The 24,784-nt window shown below is 47.3% G+C and overlaps 1 protein-coding gene across 9 annotated transcripts; it reads left to right on the plus strand.

Annotated features, from left to right (window-relative positions):
• The first annotated feature begins 2,333 nt into the window (after positions 1-2,333).
• Positions 2,334-24,780, plus strand: DGKA (diacylglycerol kinase alpha). Of its 9 annotated transcripts, XM_025283709.3 has the most exons (25): positions 3,206-3,331; positions 3,601-3,669; positions 8,251-8,398; positions 8,814-8,887; positions 9,213-9,345; positions 9,614-9,688; positions 10,062-10,111; positions 10,679-10,753; positions 10,943-11,062; positions 11,175-11,289; positions 12,337-12,425; positions 12,557-12,676; positions 12,870-12,968; positions 13,148-13,231; positions 13,420-13,493; positions 13,771-13,845; positions 14,245-14,330; positions 14,422-14,511; positions 22,386-22,546; positions 22,803-22,867; positions 23,101-23,191; positions 23,481-23,679; positions 23,800-23,920; positions 24,113-24,173; positions 24,428-24,780. In XM_025283709.3, exons 3-25 carry the CDS (start codon positions 8,335-8,337, stop codon positions 24,509-24,511), a joined length of 2,205 nt encoding a protein of 734 aa, XP_025139494.3. In that variant the 5' UTR covers positions 3,206-3,331; positions 3,601-3,669; positions 8,251-8,334; the 3' UTR covers positions 24,512-24,780. The 9 variants fall into 9 exon arrangements, with proteins under 9 accessions (XP_025139492.3, XP_006075133.3, XP_025139494.3 ...); XM_025283707.3 differs by lacking the exons at positions 3,206-3,331; positions 3,601-3,669 and adding an exon at positions 2,334-2,518; XM_006075071.4 differs by lacking the exon at positions 3,601-3,669 and having other exon boundaries at positions 3,178-3,331.
• The last annotated feature ends 4 nt before the right edge of the window (positions 24,781-24,784 follow it).

The raw sequence follows: 24,784 nt of genomic DNA on the forward strand, positions 1-24,784 counted from the left end.
CGGCTGAGAAGGCGCGGTGGGCGGGCGGGGCGGATAGCCCCGGCCTGGCCCTGCCCCTGGGGCGGCCCCAGGGACTCGGGCGGCGAAGTGACGACGCCCAAATTTGTGGCCTTCGACCCGGGAGCCTCCTCGGGCTCGCCCCAGGGTCAGAGGGTGAGGTGAAGGCTGCTGGGCGGACCCAATTAGTATTCTAATTAACCTCGGCCAAGTCTCAGCGCTCTGGGGATCCAAATCAGGGCAAAACGCCAATAATCCGAGCCGCACGTTCACTCCCTTTGCAGCCCTGCTGGGCCCCGTGTCTCCCTTTTCTTTAGAGGAACCCAAATGTTCTCCCTCCCCCGCTTTTTTCGGCAGCTCTTGTTCCTTCAGGGCTAAGTCCTGCTAAACTCGTTTCCCCCGCAGCTTGGGAGGGGCCGGCTACAGGTTCCTCTCCTCAGGTGTCTGCCCGGCCCTCCCTCACCCCCTGTGTTGTTTTTTCCTCAACAAGTTTTATCTTCCTCCAAATCCCCACTTTGGCCTAGGTTAATGTCCAACAAAAAAAGTGACCACCTCCAACACTAGGCTATATGTCCCACTTAAAAAAAAAAAAAAACAACAACAACCCAGCTGAGAGCAATGGCTGACTAGAAATTTACTAAAGCTTTGAAATGAAGCTTCTGAAGTTTTATTGGGGTCACAGCTTGCCTTCTCTCCCGTACTCCACCTTCCTGACTTCCACCAGAGGCCCAGCTCAGAAAATCTCAAAAAGACTCGTGTAAAAACTGATATACATTCAATACATAGTCATTGCAAGTGTTCTAACACTGCCATCCTTAACCCTTGCCCTTCTTTCACCAATCGTTCTTCAGCCCTTCTGGATCTCCTTTCCATAACCCTGTTACTAATGATTAAAGGTAAGAGTGAGATAAAGTCTCTAAAAACTAGAGGAATGCATTGTTCCTGTCTGTACTATCTGAGGTGTACTTTCTGCAAGAATCAGTCCTAAAGTGGCTCCAGTTGACCACCCAACCCTAGGCCCCCCACTGTGCCCTCAGACATCCTGTCTCAGCTCTGGGGCTGACAGGAAGTGAAACTCAATTGTCTGCATAGCAGACCTGCCTGGGACCCAGCCCTGAGCCCCGGATGTGCCACCTCCCCCCTCCAACCCAAGGAGGAAGAGGAGAACGAAGAGGCTGGGGAGAACAAGGCTGTTGTTTTTTCCTTTCCCTTTGTTCGTTGCGGTTTCTTTCTTTCTGATTTTTATGATGTGGTTGATTAAAGAAATGAGCACCTGGAACTGTAGGCATTAGAAGCCTCCTCCTTAGATGTTTCTTGGCCTTTCTTCCTCTCACACCCATCAGTAAGTTACTGAGGTATGATGGAGCACAGACCTTGAAGAAGATTCAAGCCCAGAGTATAATTGATTCCATCTTATTCCTTATTAGAGGCATCATCTCATGCCCCACTTTGAAGTCTCAAAAAAATGTCTTAAAAGGAGTATCTTTAACTTCATGTAGGAACACAGCTGAGCATGACAGAGTGAAAAACACACGTTGTACATAGGGTGGTAGCACTACAAATGTTATTTACGAGGAAATCTGAGTTCCTTGAGGATTAGTATCATACCAAGATTTCTAGGTGAGGTGCACAGGAGAATAAAACTGATTGGAAGAGGGGCTAAGGGAGCCTGTTCTTACATCTTTCAGGATGGTTTACACACATACCCATACTCTTTGGTGCAGTCCCTAAGCTGGGCTATCTATGTCTTTGGCCGTTCTGCAAAACAAAGTAGAGGACCTGATGCATAATAATCCTTCAAAAGTGCTTATGATTCCATGACTAAGATCATGTAGGAAGACGAGACGAAGGATAGAGGGTGGCAGGGTTCTTGTCTTTTTAAGATTAGAGGGGAGACAGAAGCAGAGAGACAGGCTGTCTCCACTCCCTACCTCAGATCTCCAGTTCAGATTCAACAATAATACTCCAAACTCTATTACTCAGCAGCTATATTTCTGATAAAAATGGAGGGTTCTCTTCCAAGTCTCAAAAGTCAAGAGCTGCTTAGATCCCTGTTTCCACTAGAGGGCCTCATGTATTCATTCCTACTCCTCTCCAACCCCCACCAAAAATATGTGTATATTACACGTGTGTTTATGTGTACTTACACGCACAACATACACACAACACCCAAATACACCCTTCCAATCAGAGTTCCCCGCTCCCTACTCTCCACCACCAGGTGTAAAAGGTAAGATTCCAGGAACTCAAGCCTTTGTTACTGTGTCCTATTTCAATGAAGGGTAGGACGGGGTTAGACCGGCGTTGGGGCGGGGCCAGGGAGCTGGATGCCTGGGTCCTCAGTTCCTACCAGTGAGTCCCTAGGCCTCTGTCTTTCTCCCCTGCTCTACCAGCCTCACCACCATCCATGCTGCCCCAAGAGCCTTAACTCGGAGCAGATTCCAGACAGGAGAAGCTGAAAGGATCTCCTTTCACCCCGACTTTTGACCAGGGCCTCCACACCACCTGCCAAGGCCAGCAGGTAAAGTGAGAGGGTTAGAGCACAAAGAAAGGGCGGACACAGAGGAAAATGCTCTTTGCACCTGAACCTTGACCCCAGAATTAAGGGAAGAATCTGTGTCTTGAGAGGAGTTGTTCTTAGCCTGGGGAAAACAAATCTGAGACATCTGGGGTTTGGGTTTAACGGAGGCGAGAAAACTGGAGGCAAAGGTGGGCAGATTCTCTCAAACTGTGTCAAGCACTGTGGAGCCCGTGGTGGCAGGGAAGTGTTTGGTCATAGGATGTGCAGTTTGGCACTCTGGCCTTGCTGCTGAAGCATCTCCTGAGAGTAAATTCAATCCATGGTGGACGGAAAGGACTTGGGAAGTCCCCTGATGGCAGCATTTAGGAGAGGGTGAGACGGTGGCTGGGTGGGCAACTGCCAAGCTGTCTCATCAGCGGGCTCCCCCTCCCATTCCCACCTATCTTCGCCTGCCTGGGTTGGGATTCGGGGAGAGGCTGTAAGTTACTGGAAAGACGGAAACAGAGCTGTTACCGGGGCGGGAAGATGAGCAGCGTTGGAATGCGGAGAAAGTGGCACAAACCAGAGCCTTGGAGATCTGGGGATCGGGGGAGGAGGGAATCGGGTCTGATGAACTAGAAGTTCCCCGAGTTGGGGGCGCTGGGCGCCGGCTGGCGGGCGGGCTGGCCGGGGTGGGGGGCGGGCAGCTGTGTCGTCAGGAGCGGGGCGGCCCCGCGGCGGCCGCGCCTGCCTGGCCCGTCCCCTCCAGCCCAGCTCGAGCTCCAGCTCCCGCGCCGGCGCTCCAGCTCCGACCGCGCGCCCTCCGCATGCAAGGTAGAGACCCCGCGAGCCCCGCGCCGCCTCCCACCCTCCCGCACTCGAGCGGGTCGGGTCGAAGGCCGCGGGAGGGGACGCCCCACGGGCTGGGGTAGGGCTGCTGGGCCGAGAAGGAGGAAGCGTGACAGATGGAGTGGGTAGCTAGAAAGGTTTGCGCCAGGAGCCGGGGGCAGCAGGAGGGTTGGCCAAGAACCCCATAGGCAGCATTTTCCCTATACCTTTCCCTCCATCTCTCGGATCCCTGATCACTCGGACGGATGCTGAAGCTGGCTCCTAGGGACCCGAGTCGGAGGAAACTCAGCTTTGGAACCTCCACAGCGCTGCACGGGTGAACGGTACTTGTTTGGCCTCCTGGTGCCCAACTTCCCACCCCTCTCCTTTCTACACCTGTCAGCGGGAAGTTTCTGAAACTACCTGAGTCTGAATCCCACTTTTCACCTTTAAATTGGGAAAATGAGGTTTATGGAGGAAGGCATGCAAATATTACCGGGCATCTTCCCAACCTCCTAACCATATGAACCCACATCCCCCAACCATGCCAACATTGTAACTTCCCCCTGTACTACACAGCGACACTCCCCCTACCCCACACACACAAATAGCACCCCCTTAATCAGACAACACTACCGTCTGCGATGTTTGTGGAAGCTTAACAAATTTCAAGGCTTCAAGCCAAATGATTCCCTCTCAGGGGCCACTGATAGCAAGGATGGGCAGGAAAGAAGGGATCCTCCCTCAATCCTCAGAAAGAGGAGGAGGATGCAAGCCCTGGAATGGCTAAGGGATTCAGAAGTCCAGGTAATCTGTTCTGGGCGGTCAAAGAGGAGTGCTTGCCCCTTGGGGTTCCTTGCTGATCAGCCTGAGTGTTCTGGGGACATAGCTGATTCTTGGGTAGTGGTAAACCTACATGACTTGGAATGTGAGCCGTGAGTGTTGAAGTGAAAAAGAAACTTTAAATGTTAGCATAGGCTTTGGAAATCATATTTATCTCTCAGTTACCAGCAATTTTAGTACTTAATGTTTAAAATAAGATCTAGACGACCAGAGACACTAAGATTTAATGGAATGGACTAAGGATGGAATGTCTAGAGTCTGGGTGTGACCTTGAGAGAGTAGTTCACTCTCTGGGCCGCAGTTTTCTCCTCTGTAAGATAAGAGAGTTGGTGCCTCCCAGCTTGGAGGATGTTCTAGGATTCTCTGCCTCCATGTCAACTTCTTACTTTCTCACCCCAAGTTAGTAGGGGCAGGCAGGGAAACCAGAGGAGGGAAGGGAAGGGTGAGTCACAAATAGCTGGCAGGCGGGCAGCAGACCCCACCCTCCCAGCCCTAGAATTTGCCTGGACTAGCCCAGGTTATGGCTTCAGGGTTGGGATGGAACAGGACAAAACTGGACTTGTTTCAGATTTTTAAGGCCCTGGACACCTGAAAAAAATCCCAGGAGGCTTTATGTCCAAGTTCTCAGCCCAGACGTGTCGTTGGACCCTGATCATCTAGTTTCTATAGCCACCTCCTCACCCTCCCAGAGGCATAGTGCAGGATCTTGATATTACATGTCTGTGCCTGAGACACGGCACAAGTGGGAAGCTGTACAACTGGGCTTCCCTGCCTCTGGGAGTCCCTTGGAATTTATGCCATCCTGGGTCCAAGGCATCATTTTTCCTAATCTTCAGACATGTTTCTCTAGGTACCACCCTTGTATAATAACAACAAGCTAATGTTTATTGAGTTATTTCTCTGTGCCATGCAGTTTGCTAAGTATATTGCATGTTTTACCTTATTTAATCTCCACGTGGTGACTGATTTCTCCAGGTACCCATTTTACAGATAAGAAAACAGGTTCAGGGAGATGAAATAACTCATCCGAGAGCTAGAATTCCAATCCATGCCTATCTAATTCAAAAATCCATTCTTTTAACTTCTACTATATACTACATTTAAGACCAGAAGGGTTTGAAAAGACAGGCAAGAGAGGAGTATTGTGCCTTTCCTGTTTGCCCCTTGCTTGCTCACTCAGTCATTTTCTCTCTCAGATTCCATTTCCTGGAAACTTGGAGCCATCTAAGGATCCCCAGGGGTAATCAGAGGCTAATTAAGCCATACAGGCCCCATTAAGCATAAGACAATTATGTATTCATTAGATCTGTTGGCAGGCGAAGTTAGATTATAGTCATTGAAAGGGCCAGATGGGTGGAGTCCTTTCTTCAGAATATTAGTGTCTCAGTACCTGCTTTTAAGTGTTCCCAGAGAGTGTCCAGAATAGGAATGCTATACTTGGAGGTATGTGGCAGAGATGTCCCAAAGGCAGAGGCTGCAGAGAATGTTCTTGCGTCATCAGAAAAGAAATTTTAGTGGGCCCTAACAGCCTCCTTAAGCCTGCCCCAACAACCCTAAATAAGTGGGCAGAAGTGAGACAGAAGGTTAGGGCCTTGGGTTGAGTACCACAGTAAGTGGCTTTTAAACATCATTCATCATTTTCCTTCTTCAGGGGATCTTCCCAAACCCAGGGATCGAATGGGTTTCGATCCCAAATCAGGTCTCCTGCATTGCAGGCAGATGCTTTAACCTCTGAGCCACCAGGGAAGCCAACAAATAATTAGTTAGCACCTACTGTGTGTGCTCCAGGCTTCCCAGTGGCTTAGTGGTAAAGAATCTGCTTGCAATGCAGGAGACCTGGGTTTGATCCCTGGATTGGGAAGATCCCCTGGATGAGGAAATGGCAACCCACTCCAATATTTTTGCCTGGGAAATCCCATGGACAGAGGAGCCTGAAGGGCTACAGTTCATGGGGTTGCGAAGAGTCAGACATGACTTAGCAACTAAACCACCACCACCACATGTGCTCCACGTTTTCTTGTATTCCCCTCGCTGTCCAGATGGATGCTCTAGCATCCCATTTATCATTTTTGGATTAATATTCCCCAAATATGACTCCCTAACTTAATACAACTATCTGTACAACTGTTACGGAAGACTTAAAACATGATGGGCATTAGGTACTGAGGACAGAGTGGTGAACAAGTCTGATAAGCTCCTGCCCTGTGAAACTTACATTTTGGTAGGAGATGACAAACAACAAACAAAGAAGCAAATGAATTGACAAGATAATTTCCAGTTGTGATAAGTTCTGCCAAGGAAACAAAGGAGGTTGCTATGTAAAGGAGGGGGCCTACCTTAGGACAGAATGATCTGGAAAGGTCTCTTGGAGGAGCTGACATTTCAGCTTAGGCAAGAAGTCATCTTTGCTAAGAGCAGGGAAGGGTGTTCCAGGCAGACAGAACAGTAAGTCTCATGGCCCTGAGCAGGGAAGAACTTCGTGTGCTGGAGGAACAGAAAGGAGGGCAGTGAGACTAGAGAGCAGTGTGTGAAGGGGAGAGTGGAACAAAAGGACAGAGAGGCAGGAGTGTGTGTGGGGAGAAGTGGGCGGGGGTAAGGGGGGAATGCACCGCACAGTTCTTGGGTTGGAGCCTTGGCGCCTCCACTTTTCACCTGCCATGGGAAGTCCCAACCTCTTTGAGCTCGGGTTTTTTTCATCTATCAGATCAGATCAGATCAGTCACTCAGTCATGTCCGACTCTTTGCGACCCCATGAATCGCAGCATGCCAGGTCTCCCTGTCCTCCCTGTCCTGTTTTTCATCTATAGAATGGCTATACCAATTATTTCTTATCTCATAGAGTTTGATTTTACTTCTTAATACGATAATAACTACCATTCCTTGTAGACCGTCTATATATGCCAGGTGTTATACTAGGTACTTTTCATACATTCTTTTTTTCTTTTCTTTTCTCATACATTATTTGACTTAATCCTCGCAACTATGAAAGACAGACATCATTCTCCCCATTTTATAGATATAACTTGCCCAAGTCACACGATGGTATCAGAGCTAAGAATGGAATCCCCATATGACTAACCCCAGTTCTGTCTGATTCCAAAATGGTGCTGTACTATGCTAATGTAATTTATTATTGTTACTGCTGTTATTGAATCTTCAAGGCAAGTTGCCCCCTGCAGCTTGGCCCCTGGGCCAGCAGTGGTCAACATGATCCACACACGGCTCCTCCTTCGTTCCTGAGTCCCACAGCTGAATGCTGGGGCTCCCTAAACACTGCCAACCTAGCAGGGTGGAAAGAAAGCTCCCTCACTCAGCACAACCGTCCTGGAGCTGATGCTCAGCGCCTTCTTCCCCTACCTCCTCCCACTTGTCTCCTGCCTGGGGCCCGCCCTTCCCCAGTGGAGCTCCGCAGGACGCAGACAGGCGGGGCCGGGGCTGGGGGCCCGGCTAGAGGTGGTTCTGTGTCGCGCGCGTCAGAAGCGCTAGAGGTCGTTGCGGGGCGTGGGTGATTCTGGGAGTGGTGGCTGAGCGGGGCTGGGGACCAGGGCTGGAGGCGGAGCAAGATGGGGTCGTGGCCCGGGAGGCGTGCGGCCATCTCAGTGAGAACCACTGCAGGGCCGGGACTGCGGGATCGAAAGGAAAGGGAGATGGGACTGAGCTCAGGGCCGGCCGAAACTGAGATTGTGGAGATTGGGGGTGGAGGGAGAAAAGGTAGAAAAGCGGCCGAAGGACACACCCGCAGAGACACTGTAGCCTAGGAAAGCGGGGGTGGGGGCGGGGAAGTGAGGGTGGTCAAGAGATGAATCAAGACAGACTGGGGCAGAAATCAGAGAGCTGGAGAAGGATCCAGAAATGTTGGAGATGGAGTCAAGGATGAGTCAGAGAAACAGACACAGAGAACAGACACTGTCAGGGAGAGATGGAGACACAAAGGCAAGTAACAGAGGAAAAGGAAGATACTTGGGGAGGGACTCAGAGAAGGAAGAGAAACAATAGTAGGAGTGGGAAATGAATGGAGCAGACAGAAGCGAAGAGGCACAGATAGTTGATCAGTCCTACCACATGCTCTTGTCATCTTCCAGAACTGCCCTTGGAAGCAAAGTTCCAAGGCCCAGAAGTACTACAAACAAGCTGCCTTTGTGTTCATCCTTAAGAAAAAAAGAAAGATGGCCAAGGAGAGGGGCCTAATAAGCCCCAGTGATTTTGCCCAGCTGCAAAAATACATGGAATGTGAGTCTTTCCTCTCAGTCATTCAGTCCTGGAGACCTTACCCTTAGACAATCCCTCCTCCTCATTCCCCCCAGCTCCCTCTCTTTTCCCTAGTGGCCTTGAGACTGGATGCTCTTGAGATATGCCTGACTGGGAGAAGGAGGGCAGGCAAATCAGGAGACACCTGGGGTCTTAGCTTTCTACTCACCTTCTCTAAATCTTAACTGCCTGCTTCAAATCTCAGAGAAGAGAAGTAAAGAGGGCAACCAATTTGGAGGAACTGAAAGGTTTTTCTCTCTGTATTTCTGTTTTTTCTTGAAATTTCTTTTTCATCTCGCTGGAATCTTCTTTCCTGTTGGATGTCTGGGGGGTGACTAGCAGAGGGTAGGGAAATCTGAACCAGAATAACACTATCTTCCCCCTCTTCACTCCCTAGACTCCACCAAAAAGGTCAGTGATGTTCTGAAGCTCTTTGAGGATGGTGAAATGGCTGAATATCTCCAAGGAGATGTAAGTGGCCACTGGGAAATCGTCTCCTTCACCAACTCTTCCCACCTTTGTTTTTGCTACTCGATTGGGATCCCCAACTTCCAGGGATTATTCTGGCCGAACCCTTGCTGTCCTCTCTCCAGATTCCCCCAGCACCCATGGTTACTGCAGCTGTTACTTAGGACAAAACGAGATTCTGTGAACTCGGGACTTAGCCCAATAAACCACACTCCTGCCTTGGATGCTTCTCAACTCTGCATTTATTGTCATGTCCCCACCACTCCCAACGCAGTCCCCAACTCCCATCCCGCAGATCTCCCTGGGGTAATGCTTGCTCTCATCACAGGCCATTGGATACGAGGGGTTCCAGCAATTCCTGAAAATCTACCTGGAAGTGGATAATGTTCCAGATCACCTAAGCCAGGCACTGTTTCAGTCCTTCCAGACTGGCTACTACGTAGAAGATACTGTAAGAGAAGGTATGGTCACACGTGGGTGGGACTGGGCTGGGCCTCCAGCCCAGAAGAAAAGTCAAATTACGTGGGAGTTTGGGGAGTGAGAGTTGAATTGAGTCACATCTTGGGGGCAGGGTGGTGGGAAGGAGAGGTAGAGGGTAGCCAGGCTGGTCTAGGAGCCAGAGGGAGAAAAGTGAAAGGTGAAAGGGGAGAGTTGAAACAAACAAAGGAAAAGAGAAGAGCCAGATGGAGGGAGCCCCAACCTGAGATCTGCTGCACTTTTTGTGACCAGATGTGGTGTGTCTCAGTGATGTCTCCTGCTACTTTTCTCTTCTGGAGGGTGGCCGGCCGGAAGACAAGCTAGAATGTGAGTTGCCATTCTGGACTGGGAGAGGGGAGGAAAGGTGAAGGGAAAGAGGGTATTCCCTAGCCAGACAAAGGTGGGGTCAGAGAATGGGCCCCATTTCCTTTGTTTCCCCAGACTCCTTATACCTAACGCCATCTACCAGAGTCACCCTAGTTCCCATGTCTTGTATATTTTCACGTGGGTGACCTAGGATGTTCTTGGGATTTGGGAGGTGTATACTGTTGCCCCTCCCTTTTTGTCTCCTGTCTCAGTCCCAGCCCCAAGTCCTGGGTTCTTCATCCAAACAGTCTCTCCTTATCTCTTTGTTTCCCCTGTATTCGGTTATGAATTCTTTGGATATCCCTCACAAACTGACCCCTAAAACACCCCACAGTCACCTTCAAGCTGTACGACACGGACAGAAATGGGATCCTGGACAGCTCAGTGAGTTGGGGGACCTATATGCTGGGCAAGGGAGTATGTGTCCGTTTGTCTGTGCCCTCCTGTCCCAACTCTTCCAGGACCTTAAGCAGAGGCAGCTAGAGGGAGAAGCTGAGTCCTCTAGGACTAAATTTGGGAGTAGGTCCCAAGCTCTTGGGGCTTCCTTGATGGCTTAGCGGTAAAGAATCTGCCTGCCAGTGCAGGAGACTCAGGTCCGATCCCTGGATCAAGAAGATCTCCTGGAGAAGGAAATGGCAACCCACTCCAGTATCCTTACTGGATTCCATGGATGGAGGAGCCTTGTGGGCTATATAGTCCATGGGGTCGCAAAGAGTCAGGCATGACTTAGCGACTAAACAACTACAACCCAAGCTCTTGACGCCTAAAAGCGGATGCTGGAGACATGATCTGGGGACTCCCTTGCAAAGATAAACACATAGGCACTCATTTACTTGACAGAGGCACTTGAGAATGAGAGGGGATCTGTGGGTGGAACCTTGATCTCTAGGGAGTTTGGACAGTGGTAGTGAGGTGGGATATGGCTGTGGCTCTTACCCTCTTGGTCCCCAGGAAGTGGACAGGATCATCATACAGATGATGCGAATGGCTGAATACCTGGATTGGGATGTGTCTGAGCTGAGGCCGGTAAGGCGATTCTTCCTGCATGTCCCTTCTTATACTTCCTCCTTAGTCAGTCCTTTATTTGTCCTCCCCCATTTCTGACAGGCAGCTTGGTTGCCCTCGGCTAGGATGGCTAGGCTGAGTGTCCTAGGGGGCAGTAGAAGTAAGGGGTTACTCACCCCAAAAGTCTATCTCCCTGCCTTCTCTGCTCAGATTCTTCAAGAGATGATGAAGGAGATTGACTATGATGGCAGTGGCTCTGTGTCCCTGGCTGAGTGGCTCCGGGCTGGGGCCACCACCGTGCCACTGCTCGTGCTGCTGGGCCTGGAGATGGTGAGTAGGAGAGATTTGTGAGGATGGGTAAAACAGTTGTCTTGGGTTGTAATTGCCAGAGTTGGCTCTCTAAGGGCTTAGACATTCCCCAGTGTCTGCTATGCCCTCCCAGACCCTGAAGGACAATGGGCAGCACATGTGGAGACCCAAGAGATTCCCCCGACCAGTCTACTGCAACCTGTGCGAGTCGAGCATTGGTCTTGGCAAACAGGGGCTGAGCTGTAACCGTGAGTGATGGGGCCTAGAAGTGTGGGAGCAGAGGGGAAGCCCAGCTATCTGTAGGAACACGGTGCTCTGAACTCCGAGAGACCTGAGTTTGAATCCTGGGCTCTTCCAGTGACTGGTTATGTGACCTTGTTGTGATTGTTTCAGGTCTCAGCCATACATATACATGTATCCATTCTTCCCCTGACCCCCTTCCCATCCAGGCTACCACATAACATTGAGCAGAGTTCCATGTGCCATACAATAGGTCCTTGTTGGTTATCCATTTTGAATATAGCAGTGTGTTCATGACTTTGCCAAACTCTCTAACTATCCCTTCCCCCCAGCAACCATAAGTTCATGCTTTCAGTCTGTGAGTTTCTTTCTGTTTTGTAAGTTCATTTGTATCATTTCTTTTTAGATTCCACATATAAGGAATGTCATACGATAGTTCTCCTTCTCTGTCTGACTTACTTCACTCAATATGACATTCTCTAGGTCCATCCATGTTGCTGCAAATGGCATTATTTCATTCTTTTTAATGACTGAGTAATATGCCATTGTATATACATACCACATCTTCTTTATCCAGTCCTTTATCGATGGACATTTAAGTAGCATCTAGGTCTAGCCACATAACATCTCTAAGTCTTAGTTTCTTCAACTGAAAATGAGATAATATGAGCGTTAAATAAGTTGATACCAGAAAAGTACTTCATTCAGTGCATGTACCTACTATTAAGTCTGCAATAAAAATTAGCTATTATTTTTGGTGGTGTTATATCTGGGCATCCTTTTACATCATCCAGCTCAGTTTCTTGACACGTGAATGGAGTGGGGTTGAGCATTTGGTAGCAATTGCTCTTTTAGGGGGAAGAGTGAGCAAAAGACCCAGGTCTTGGAGGTGAGTCCAAGTCCAAGTCCACCTCAAACTTTAATTCTGTGCCACACCCTCACAGCAAGGGGTTAGATGTCAGCTGCAATGAGTAATGCTGTCTGTCTCCCAGGTAAGGAGGAAATAGGGGATGGGGGCAGCAGCTAAGGTGCTGACCTTTCTCCCTCTGGCCCAGTGTGTAAATACATCGTTCATGACCAATGTGCCATGAAGGCCCTGCCCTGTGAAGTCAGCACCTATGCCAAGTCTCGGAAGGACATTGGTGTGAGTGACCCCATGCCCACTCAATCACCACCCACATCCTGGCCCTGGGTCTTGGCCCATTGCTGCCCTGAGACCTTCCCCGAGTCCCTGCCTCAGACCCTCTCAGACAAGAGATTGCCTTTCTCCCCAAGGTCCAATCACATGTGTGGGTGCGAGGAGGCTGTGAATCTGGACGGTGTGACCGCTGTCAGAAAAAGATCCGGATCTACCACAGTCTGGTTGGGCTGCATTGTGTGTGGTGCCACCTAGAGGTCAGTTTGGGAGCTATCAGCCCAGCCTTGGTCTGGGCCCCTCGATGAGCGGCCCTTTCCACCCCACCACCCACCACCACCCACACCCGCCTCCTCCAGCACGTCTCCCTAACAGCCTTGGTTATACTAGACTGCAAGTTGACAGGTGATGGGGTTCCCTTCACGATCTCTCCACGCCTGCCTTGTCTTTCAGATCCATGATGACTGCCTTCCAGCCATGGGCCATGAGTGTGACTGTGGGCTGCTCCGAGATCACATCCTGCCTCCGTCTTCCATCTATCCCAGCGTCCTGGTGAGACTCTTGGGCAGCACTTGGGAAGGGAGCAGGAGAGCTTCCCCACTTTAAACACGGATACATACAATGTCACTTAGAGCAGAGAGCCTATATTTCTAGGATTCAAGTCAGATTCTCATCTGTTTATGGAGTCACACAATCCAGTTTTCCTTCCCTCTGCCTCCTTCCCTTCCTAGGCCTCTGGACAGGAGCGTAAAACTAGCAAAATAAGCCAGAAGACCATGGATGATTTAAGTTTGAGCACGTCTGAGGCTCTGCGGGTACAGGGCCAGGAGGGCTTCATGGTGGGGACTTCATGGGAGGAAACCTGGGTGTTGGAGCCTGCTCCCTGGGAGGGGAGGGGAAAGCCTTCTGGGGGGAAGCCAGCCCTCTGCCCCTGTTTCTAGGGTCCATCTTCACTCTGACAAAATCCTGCTTTCCTTATCCTTATTTTCTTCCCTCAATGCAGATTGATCCCGTTTCTAACACCCACCCACTTCTGGTCTTTGTGAACCCCAAGAGTGGCGGGAAGCAAGGCGAGAGGTGAGGAGAGAGAGAGAATAGCCTTTGTGAAATTGAGGGAGAAGACCAGCAGAAGTTGGGAATCTGTATGTATGGAGGGGACATACCTTACGGACATTAAGAGTGTGGAGTACAGGGTCTTCCTTGGAGGTCCAGTGGTTAAGACTCTGAGCTTCCACTGTGGGGGGCAGGGATCCCATCACTTGTTGGGGAACTAAGGTTCTGCATGCCACGCAAAAAAAAGAGTGGAGTACAGAATGTCCATCCCCTCCATGAGCTTTCCTTTTTCTCCACACAGGGTGCTTTGGAAATTCCAGTATCTGCTGAACCCTCGACAGGTGTTCAACCTCCTAAAGGATGGTCCTGAGCCAGGGTGAGGATAGATTAGGGGCTGTATCACAGGGTTGTGTGTGTCTGCCTTTCTGTGTACGTTGGAAGAGAGCAGGAAAGAGTGCATGTTGGGAGGGAAGGGCCAGGGAAGCCCAGAAAACCAGACTTCACGATGCTGCTTTTGCTGGGTATCCCCAACCCTGAATTCTCTGGCTCATCTTTGCTCTGCTCTCAATGGAAGGAGATAACTGTTTCTGTCTCTTCACTGAGGAGTGGCTATAAGGTTGTACTTTTTTTAGCCTTAATGGAAACAAGTCTTTTGACAAAGGGAAAGGGCATTATAAGGAATGAGAGACAATGAGTACTTACCCTGCCTTTCCAAGAGTTGGGTAGCCTTAGTCCTGATAGCCTTCGTCATTTTCCCTTTCACTTTTTGTCTCAGACTCAGATTCTTCAGAGATGTTCCTGATTACAGGATTTTGGTGTGCGGCGGAGATGGCACAGTAGGCTGGATTCTAGAGTCCATTGGTCAGTGAAGGGAGAGGCTTCAGGCTGGGCTCAGGGGGAGTGTCCCTCCAGAGCTAACTCTCTCCATCCATCTCCTCACCTACCTCCCCAGACAAAGCCAACTTGCCTTTTGTGCCTCCTGTCGCTGTGTTGCCCCTGGGCACTGGAAATGATCTGGCTCGTTGCCTAAGATGGGGAGGAGGTAAGTGATTAGAAATTGTTTGGTAGCTCAGCTAGTAAAGAGTCCGCCTGCAACGCAGGAGACCCCGGTTCAATTCCTGGGTTGGGAAGATCCCAGGAAGAAGGGATGGGTTATCCACTGTAGTAATCATTGGCTTCCCTGGTGGCTCAGACAGTAGAGAACCCACCTGCAATGTGGGAGACCTGGGTTCGATTCCTGGGTTGGGAAGATCCCCTGGAGGAGGGTTTGGCAATCCACTCCAGTATTCTTGCTTGGGGAATCCCCATGGACAGAGGAGCCTGGTGGGCTACAGTACATGGGGTCACAAAGAGTTGGACATGATCGAGCGGCTAAGCACAGGGGAGTGAGGGAGTTGGGTAGGAAGGGGAAGGCACATAGAGAAGGCATTTAGGGGACTTCCCTGGTGGTCCAGTGGTTCAGACTCCAAGCTTCCACTGCAAGGGGTACAGGTTCAATCCCTGGTTAGGAAACTAAGATCCCGCATGCCATGTGGAGCAGCCGAAAGTTTTTTTTTAATTTAAAATAGGCATTTAGGCATCTGGTGAAGAAAAAGTGTTGGTGGAGAAGAGAGGCACAGATAGGTGGGTCCTAAAGTAGATCGTCTCAAAGAGGGCTCTGGAAGAAGCCGAGGACCTGAAGGGTCAAGGATGACAGTCTGGACTTAGACGGGTCAAGGGAGACAGTCTTCTTCCCTATAAACTTGAAAATACTCTTTTGTTTCTCCCAGGTCTTAGAGCTCAGAATCAAAGAAAATGTGGGTGAAGAAGACAATGTGGGAATAAGAAAGAGCTATATGTAAGAGCTACGTACAAGAGCTAAGCCAGATACTGAGTGATGAAGCTAGCAGGGAACTTGGCTGTGGCTCATTCATTTGTTCAGCCAATTACAGTTGGATCTTGAACTGTGCTGATCCACTTACTGAGGATATTTTTTGGTAGTAAGTGTTACAGGATTACAGAGTCCATGGTTGGTTGTATCCACAGATGCAGAGGAACAGTGGATTTGGAGGGCTGACTATAAGTTATACTCAGATTAACCCCTATGTTATTCAAAGGTCAACTATAATCAGAAATCATTCATTCATTCATCATAGTTTTTTTCCCAAGTCTATTGCAACAGTCCCCTAAGGGCTCTCCCATTTCTAGTCTTTTTTTATCCCTTCGAAGAGAAGGTTTGAGGGATGGTATTGATAGATAAAGAGGTCAGTGTGGGGGAAGGTTGAAACTGTCTTGGAATGAGGAAGTTGTCTTGGAGTTGAGGCTCTTGGATTCAGAGTCGAGCTTTGAGATCTCACAGGAGATTATGGAATGGGAGCTTTCCTAAGGAGAGAGAAAGGTATTCTAGGTGAAAGAAGTTGTGTAAGACCAGCAGAGCCACCAAACAACATGGTGATGTGTTTTGGGAAGTGTGAGTCATTCACTGTGACTGGGACTAGGACGCACAGTGGGCTGTGGGGAGAGGGAAGACCGACCAAAGCGGGGTTCAGATAACGGAGGGTCATGAATGCTGCGGAGTTTCTAACTTCATCCTGCCAGAGACTGAAAGCTGACAGCCCACATGATTCTTACTGTTTCATACTAGTATGTTTGCCTTGCAAAGTTTTAAACTTTTTTGACCTTGGCTATATCTAAAAATGGGTCATGTATTCTTCAGTTCACCATAATTCTCTCAGCTCCCTGCTACTCATTCACTTTACCTTTCTAGCCTCTGAGGCATTTGAATGTGCCATCCCTGAACCATGGGGAACTCTGGAACTCATGAAATACATATATAGGTATATAGATATATATATATATTACTTTCTATCAGTTCAGTCACTCACTTGTGTCCGACTCTTTGGGACCCCATGGACTGCAGCACGCCAGGCTTCCCTAGTCCATCACCAACTCCCGAAGTTTGCTCAGACTCATGTCCATCAAGTCAGTGACACCATCCAACCATCTCATCCTCTGTTGTCCCCTTCTCCTCAAAGTAATATGTAATATTACTTTGTATATAATAAAATTTTTTTTGGCTGCATTGGGTTTTTGTTGCTTTTGCAAGGGCTTTCTCTAGTTTCAGCGAGCAGGGGCCACTCTTCATCGTGATGCTCAGGCTTCTCATTGTGGTGGCTTCTCTTGTTGCAGAGCACAGGCCCTAGGCGCGCAGGCTTCAGTGGTTGTGGCTTACAGGTTGGAGCACATGGGCTCAATAGTTGTGGCACATGGACTTAGTTGCTCTGCGGCATGTGGAACCTTTCCGGACCAGGGTTCAAACCTGTGTCTCCTAAATTGGCAGGAGAATTCTTATCCACTGTGCCACCAGGGAAGTCCAAAATTACTCTTCATATAAAATATTATTCCAGAAAGTAGAAATATCTCTATATAGTAATTTGAATCTTGTATGTAAACATATGACCATTTTTGGAGGGGTGTTCTTAAATTCTCAACATCTGACTTTGTTTCTTTTTTCATTACAGTTACTGTTTTTTTAAACACTTACTTATTTTATTTGGCTGCATTGGGTCTTTTTATCTTTTTTTGGCTGCTCTGGGTCTTTGTTGCTGCTTGGGCTTTTCTTTAGTTGCGGCAAGCAGGGGTTACTCTCTAGTTGTGTTACACAGGCTTCTCATTGCAAGGCTTCTCTTGTTGTGGAGTATGGGCTCTAGGTGCCGGCTCAATAGTTGTGGCACACGGGTTTAATTGCCCTGAGGCATGAGAATCTTCCCAAACCCGTGTTCCCTGCATTGGAAAGCAGATTCTTAACCATCGAACCACCGGGGAAATTCCTGACTTTGGTTTCATTGCAGTATTAGACTCTTTGAAATCATGAACTTTGAATCGTCACTCTTTTTTTTCTAAAGAAACATACAGTTATTTTATTTATTAGTTATTTATTTGGCTGCACCCAATCTTAGTTGTGGCATGCAGGATCTTTAGTTGCAGCATGCACACTCTTCGTTGTGGCGTGCAGGATCTAGTTCCCTGACCAGGGATTGAACCCAGGCCTCTGGCATTGGGAGCTCAGAGTCTTGCACCTGGACCACCAGGGATGTCCTTTCACTTTGTGCTTTACAAATGAGATCTCATAGCAGTTTCTGCTAATTCCATCTGAACCATGAAAATAATTATTTGAATACAACACTAATGAAAATTTGTGTTGATATTGAAAAAAATCCTAAGATTCGAAGAGGGATTGATGAAAGGAATACTGCTATGGGAGCTCTATGGAGGATGGATTGGAGGCAGGAAGCAATACCTCAATTGCAGTAGTCTAGTTGATTCCTCAGTGCTTAAAGAATGTGCCTGCAATGCAGGAGACACAGGAGATGCAGGTTTGATCCTTGGGTTGGGAAGAGCCCCTGGAGGAGGAAACAACCCACTCCAGTGTTCTTGCCAGAAAAATGACATGGACAGAGGAGCCTGGTGAGCTACAGTCCATGGGGCCGCACAGAGTTGGACACTGAGCACAGTACACAGTCAAGAGAAGATGAACACAGAAGCAAAGGCAGCATGACCAGTGGAGTCATGAGGTAGAAGCCACAGTGAAAGTGAAAGAAAGTGAAGCCGCTCAGTCGTGTCCAGCTCTTTGCGACCCCATGGGCTGTAGCCTACCAGGCTCCTCCATCTAAGGGATTTTCCAGGTAATAGTACTGGAGTGGATTGCCATTTCCTTCTCCAGGAGATCTTCCCGACCCAGGGATCGAACCCGGGTCTCCCACATTGTAGACAGATACTTTACCGTCTGAGCCACCAGGGAAGCCACAGTACTTGGTAACTAACAGACTGGGGGATGAGGTGAAGACAAGTCTAAGACATTTTCTAGGTTTGTGAACTAAGCAGATGGGGTACTATTTATTAAGACAGGGAATTTAGAAGGAGGACCAGTTTAAGGAAGAAAGATAGATTCTGTTTTGGATATATCAAGTTCAGGTATCAGTGGAGCTCCCAGATGGAGATGTGTGGTAGGTAGTTAGAACTTGACGTTAGGAATTTAGGAGAGAAGTCAGGGCTGAAGATACGTGTTTGAGAGACATCTGCTCCAAAGAGAGAATTGATGTCCTCAGAGGAGATGAGTTACCCAGGGAAAGAGATAAGAAGAGAAGGTAGATAAGGACAGCCAGATCTTGGTAAACATTCTATTTAAAGGTTGAACAGAAGAAGATGAATTATTAAAGGAGTCTGTACTAGTGTCCTATTGCTGCTGTAACAAATCACCATGGTGCCTTAAATCAACACAGATTTATTATCTTAACAGTTCTGGAGGGCACAAATCCATAATCATTTCCACTGAGCTAAAATCTTGGCAGGGGTGAAAACATACTCAGAGACTTAGAGAACAAACTTATGGTAACCGGGGGAAAGAGCTGGGGGAAGGGATAGTTAGGGAGCTTGGAATCAACATGTACACACTGCTATATTTAAAATGGATAACCAACAATGACCTTCTGAATAGCACAGGGAACTGCTCACTGTTATGTGGTAGTCTGGATGGAAGGGAGTTTGGGGGAAAATGGATACATGTATGTATATGGCTGAAACTATCACAACGTTCTTAATTGGCTATACTCCAATATAATACAGGGCTATATTTTTTTCTAGAGGCTCTAGGGGAGAATCCCTCGCCTCGCCTTTTCCAGTTACTAGAGGCTGCCTGCGTTCTCTGGCTCATGGCCCACCTTCCGACCAACAGTGTTATCATTGCAAGCTCTGCTTCCTTGTTGTATCTCCTTCCATGACTCTTCTCTCTTGTAGCTTTCTTTCACTTATAATGAGCCCTGTGGTTACACAGGGCCCAGCCAGATAATCCAGGATGATCTCCTCATCTTAAAGTCCTTAGTTTAATCTTGTCTGCAAAGTCTCTTTTGCCATTTATTCACCAATTTTGCAGATTAGGTTGTGGACTTCCCTGAAGGGCCATTGTTTTGTTTACCACAGAGACTCAGAAAAAACAGAACAGGTCCTCTGTAATTTGGTGGTATTTTAGAGGCTAAGTGAGGAGTTTCATGAATTAAAATGAGAACTAAAGATACACTGTTGGTTTTGGCAGGAATCACTGGCAGTCTTTGCCAGAAGAGTTTCACAGGGTGGTATTGAGAAAGGCAAATTATAGTGGGTTGAACCATTGATGAAATGTGAGGAAGCGAAGATATTTTTTTAATCTTTTTTTCTTGATTACAAAAATAATACATGCACGTGGTAAATAATAATAATAATAATTCAGGACTTCCCCAGTGGTTCAGTGGTTAACACTTCATTCTTCCACTGCAAGAGGCAGAGAGGTTCGATCCCTCATTAGAAAAGTTCCATGTCCTGGCCAAAAAAAAAGTCAAACATCTCAAATATACTTGCCAAGAAAATGAAAGTTCCCTGGAATCTACTCCCTCAAGTTTTGGAGTCTGTTCTTCCATATTTTTCTCTCTAGACACATACTAATATGTATTTAAGCAATAAGATCATTTTATTGATGTTTTTCTATTTTCAATAAACGGTTCATCTTAGTTATATTTCAATATGGTCAGGTTTGCCTCACTTTTTTTTTTTTAACTACTGAGCGGCATTCCATTGTGTGAATATGCCATAATTTATTTAAGTAGCCCCCTCCACCCACCCACCCTTTTTTTTGGCCATACCATGAGACTTGCAGGATTATAGTTCCCCAACCAGAGACTGAACCTGAACCTTGGCAGTAAAAGTATCAAGTCCTAACCACTGGACCACCAGGGAACTTCCTAACTAGTCTCATATTGATAGACATCTGGGTAGCATTCAATTTTTTAATCACATACCATGCTACACTCTATCTCTGTACACAGCTGTGAGAATTTCTCTAGGAGAGATTTCTAAAAGTGGAATTGCTGGCTCAAAGAGTATAAACATTTTACTGGTTATTTTATCTTTTAAAAATTATACAAATATTGCATCAGTACATTTTCACTGTGAAAGATTTTAAAAAGTAAAATATGTGAGTCTTCACATAAAAGTTTCCTCTTCCCTACCCCCTCACCAAATTCCACATTCCTCCCCAGAGATAACCACTGTTCCCTATTTGCGCTCATTTTTCTGTTTACAAAAACACACAGAGCTTTTAAACAAACAAATGGGATCACACATTGTCCTGGCACTTCTTTTTTCTTTGAATATGTCTTGGAGAACTTTCCAAGTTATTTCTTAGAGATTTGATTCAGATTATAATAGCTGCACATTATTTCATGGCATGGATTTGGCATAATTTATATAGCTTTCCCCTCATAATGGATATTTAGTTTTTTGAGGGTTTTTTTGCTGTTTTAGAGAGTGAGTACATCAGCAAGAATCCTTTTACATCCATCCATCTCTATATACATTTGTGTTTCTGGAGGAGAAATTCCTAAAAGTGGAATTGCTGTGTCAGAGAATATGTTTTGATAACATTTCAATAAAAGTTGCCAAATTGTTTTCCAAAAATGAAATACCAATTTATGCTCCAACTAACAGCAGATGAGAGTGCCAGTTTATTCATAATCCCATTAACACTTGGTTTTCTCAGCCTCTTTATAGTTTGTCAATCTGATAGGCAACAAAAAGTTAACTACTTTACAGTTTTAATTTACAATTCTTTTAGTCATTAGTAATACTAAGCATCTGTAATAGGCATATTTGCCATGTATATTTTTTCTTTTGTGATTGGCTTGAGTTGTTTGCCCATTTTTCTATTGACTTTTTGAATATAATGTTTTGTAAGTACTTTTCAAATGTTGGATAAGTTAGTCTGTTATATGTGCTACAGGTACTTTTTCCCAGTTTGTCTTTTTTTAAAGGTGTGTGTTTATTTAACCATACAGAAGTTGTATGTTTGGGCCTTTTTTTCTTTTGGTCAGAACTATTTCTGTTTATTTTATGTCAATTTTGAAAATTCCAAATATATTTGCTTTACTTTTGTTTGATTTCAGAAATTTTTAATTTAATTTTAATATGATTGGATTTATTGGCCTTCTTATTTGGCTCTAAGTTTTGTACTATGTTCTTTAAATTTTTTATTTTATAAAATAAAAGTTATATTTTTATACAAATATTTATAAAATAAAAAATTTTATATATTTTATGGCATACAGATGATTAACGATGTTGTGATAGTTTCAGATGGACAGCAAAGGGACTCAGCCATACATATACATGTAGCCATTCTCCCCCCGCCCATCTAGGCTATCCTATGCTTTAGAAAGGCTTTTTCCACTCAAAAATGATAAAACATTCATTCATGTTTTCTGCTAGTACAAATTTTGCTTACTTTTAAATTCTTTGACCCATCTTGAATTTATCTTAGTATCAGGGGTTGTTACTTCTACATCCAGCACCATTTACTGAATAACCTTTCTTTTTCCATTTCTTTGAAATGTCATCATATACTAAATTCCCACATACACTCAAGTCTATTTCTGGGACACTCTGTTCTTTGCTATTGAACTTTTTATTCTATTCATGGCATTCATGCCAGTATCAGCCTGTTTTGATACTGTTGCTTTATACTGTGTTCTATCTGGGAGAAGAGAAAGCATCAGAGAAAGAGATCATTCCCATTCATCACTCATCTTTTTCAGCGCTTTTCATTTTCCTGGCAATTTTCTTTACTTTTCCAGATAAACTTTGGCATTATGGTTAGATGTGCACACACATTGGAAACTTTCACCCTCTATGACAGTGACAGTGTGGAGAAAAGGGTCAGTAAGTGTCTGACCTTAAGACTGGTTCATGGAAGCCGAGACTGAGCACCCTGCCCTTTTGTGCTTAGGGCTGGTAGGGTCTGCAGCACAAGAGCATAGTATCCCTGAGAATTTGTGGAGCTGGGAGCTTAGAGGAGGTCCCTCCTCTGGGACCCAGGGCTTGGTACTAACCTGTTTTCTCCCCCATCCTTAGGGTATGAGGGACAGAATCTGGGGAAGATCCTCAAGGATTTAGAGACAAGTAAGGTGGTACATATGGATCGATGGTCTGTGGAGGTGATACCCCAACAAACTGAAGAAAAGAGTGACCCAGTCCCCTTTCAAATCATCAATAACTACTTCTCCATCGGTGTGGTCAGTAGAGTGGGGCATGGGCAGGGGAGGGAGGGGGGGGCTGGGGGTCAAGCAGGGAAAGGCTAGAAGAGGGCAGAAAAGGAACGTAGAGGCTAAGGGAGCCATGACCCAGGGAAATGAAGAGTTGGGGGATAGTGGTATGAATTGCAAGAAGAGAATGTGGGATGTATCACTCCCAAACTGGAGAGTGAAAGAAAGAGGGTTCTGTGCTGAGAAAGGAGGCAGTCTCTGATCTCACTTGCCCTGGACTCCCCAGGATGCCTCTATTGCTCACCGATTCCACATTATGCGAGAGAAATATCCTGAGAAGTTCAACAGCAGGTGAGGGAAGGGAGAGTGTGGGCATACACAGTGGCAAGGACCAGCTTTGGCCAAGTTTGACTCCGTGCTTTGGTGGGCAGTGACACTTCTAGGAAGCCCCTTGACCAAGCTTCCCTGTTCCCACTGGGACAGCAGTTGGGGGGTTGATGCCCTTCCCTGTCATTTAATCCACCTCTGCCAGCACTGTATAACTTGTCCCGTCCCTCCTGGGCCTGGCGTTGGGGCCAACACAGAATGAAGAACAAGCTATGGTACTTCGAATTTGCCACTTCTGAATCCATCTTCTCAACATGCAAAAAGCTGGAGGAATCTTTGACAGTTGAGGTGGGTGTGTTGAGAGCCAACCCCACATCCTTTTCAGCTTCTTGTATCTTATTAATAATTTCACCCTCCGCAGGAGGCCTCAGGAACTTCCCATATTCTTGAACCTATACTTTGACCTCTCAGCTCTCTAATTCTGATTTCCCAAGCTCTCAAGAAACACCAGTCTTTCATTCTCTCCACCCCTTGCAAACCTGCACGTCCTAGCCTTCCCTGTGTGTTACCTGGTGGAGGGAATGGGCACGGCCATTGTGATGCCATGAGGCAAGGATCTGTGCTCTCCCCGTCTCAGATCTGTGGGAAACCACTGGATCTGAGCAACCTGTCCCTAGAAGGCATTGCAGTGCTGAACATCCCAAGCACACATGGTGGCTCCAATCTCTGGGGTGACACCAAGAGACCACATGGCGATATCCATGGGATCAACCAGGCCTTAGGTGCTACTGCCAAAGTCATCACCGACCCTGATATCCTAAAGACCTGTGTACCAGGTAAGAGGAGCAGCCTTGGGAGCTGAGTTGGGGGTGGGTGGGCGGTACTAAGGGCAAGGTATGACTCTTTGGTGGCACCCTGCTTCTACAAAACCTATCTCCCTACTTCCCACCCCGCAGACCTAAGTGACAAGCGGCTGGAAGTAGTGGGGCTGGAGGGTGCAATTGAGATAGGCCAGATCTATACCAAGCTCAAGAATGCTGGACATCGGCTGGCCAAGTGCTCTGAGATCACCTTCCAGTAAGAAAAACTCCAGCTGGGGGCTCTGAGGGAAGCAGTGGGGCCAGGAAAGCAGACAGAGAATGGGAATGGTGGGGAGGGCCTGTCCCAGATCTTCCTTGGTAACAAAGGGGCTCAAAGCCAACCTGGGAACAGAGTTGTGGTACTCAGCTGGCAAAGAGGCCGCCACCAATTTGTCTTGACCTTACACAGCACCACAAAAACCCTCCCCATGCAAATTGACGGAGAACCCTGGATGCAGACACCTTGTACAGTGAGTATTGTCTATGCCTGCCAGAAACAACCTCTGGGCTCTATGGATCCTAAATTTCCATTCCATGGATTCTTTACTTCCTTCTGAGGCCTGAAGTTCCCCTGTGCACCTTCCTCCTAAATCCTGATTTCTCAGCCCCTGGCCTTCCAACTGTGGCCTCTCTAGGACCCCTGAACAGATTTTCCCCCAAGTCTCTGCTGCTCTAGCCCCAAGGCACCAGGTCCTACCTCTGAATGTTCCTCCTTCCCTTCCAGATCAAGATCACCCACAGGAACCAGATGCCCATGCTCGTGGGCCCACCCCCTCGCTCCTCCAATTTCTTTGGCTTCTTGTGCTGATGGGGACATCTCAGCCTCCAAGCCAGCTGTGAACCTCCTTGTCCCTGGACTGTCCTCCCCAGGCTCTGTAAATTGCTGCCACACCCTCCTGCTAGCTCAGGGGGGTGTTCCTCCACCCTCACAGTATTTATTATCCTGCACCACCTCCACTACTCCCCATGCATATGTGCACATACACACACAACACACACACACACATCACAAATAATTCATTGAAAGTGCCTCATCTGAATAAAATGAACTTTTTTCCCCACTGGGATAGCTGTTAAGTAA

Source organism: Bubalus bubalis, chromosome 4 (genome assembly GCF_019923935.1).
Source record: "Bubalus bubalis isolate 160015118507 breed Murrah chromosome 4, NDDB_SH_1, whole genome shotgun sequence".
NCBI lineage: Eukaryota > Metazoa > Chordata > Mammalia > Artiodactyla > Bovidae > Bubalus > Bubalus bubalis.

What these genes read in the sequence shown, in the direction of transcription:
- DGKA (XM_006075067.4), top strand. Translation starts at nt 8,021, where the DNA reads ATGTTGGAGATGGAGTCAAGGATGAGTCAGAGAAACAGACACAGAGAA. An exon ending in CTGAATATCTCCAAGGAGAT is followed by an intron (nt 8,888 to 9,212) that starts GTAAGTGGCCAC and finishes CTCTCATCACAG; the next exon opens with GCCATTGGATACGAGGGGTT. An exon ending in ATGTGTCTGAGCTGAGGCCG is followed by an intron (nt 10,754 to 10,942) that starts GTAAGGCGATTC and finishes TTCTCTGCTCAG; the next exon opens with ATTCTTCAAGAGATGATGAA.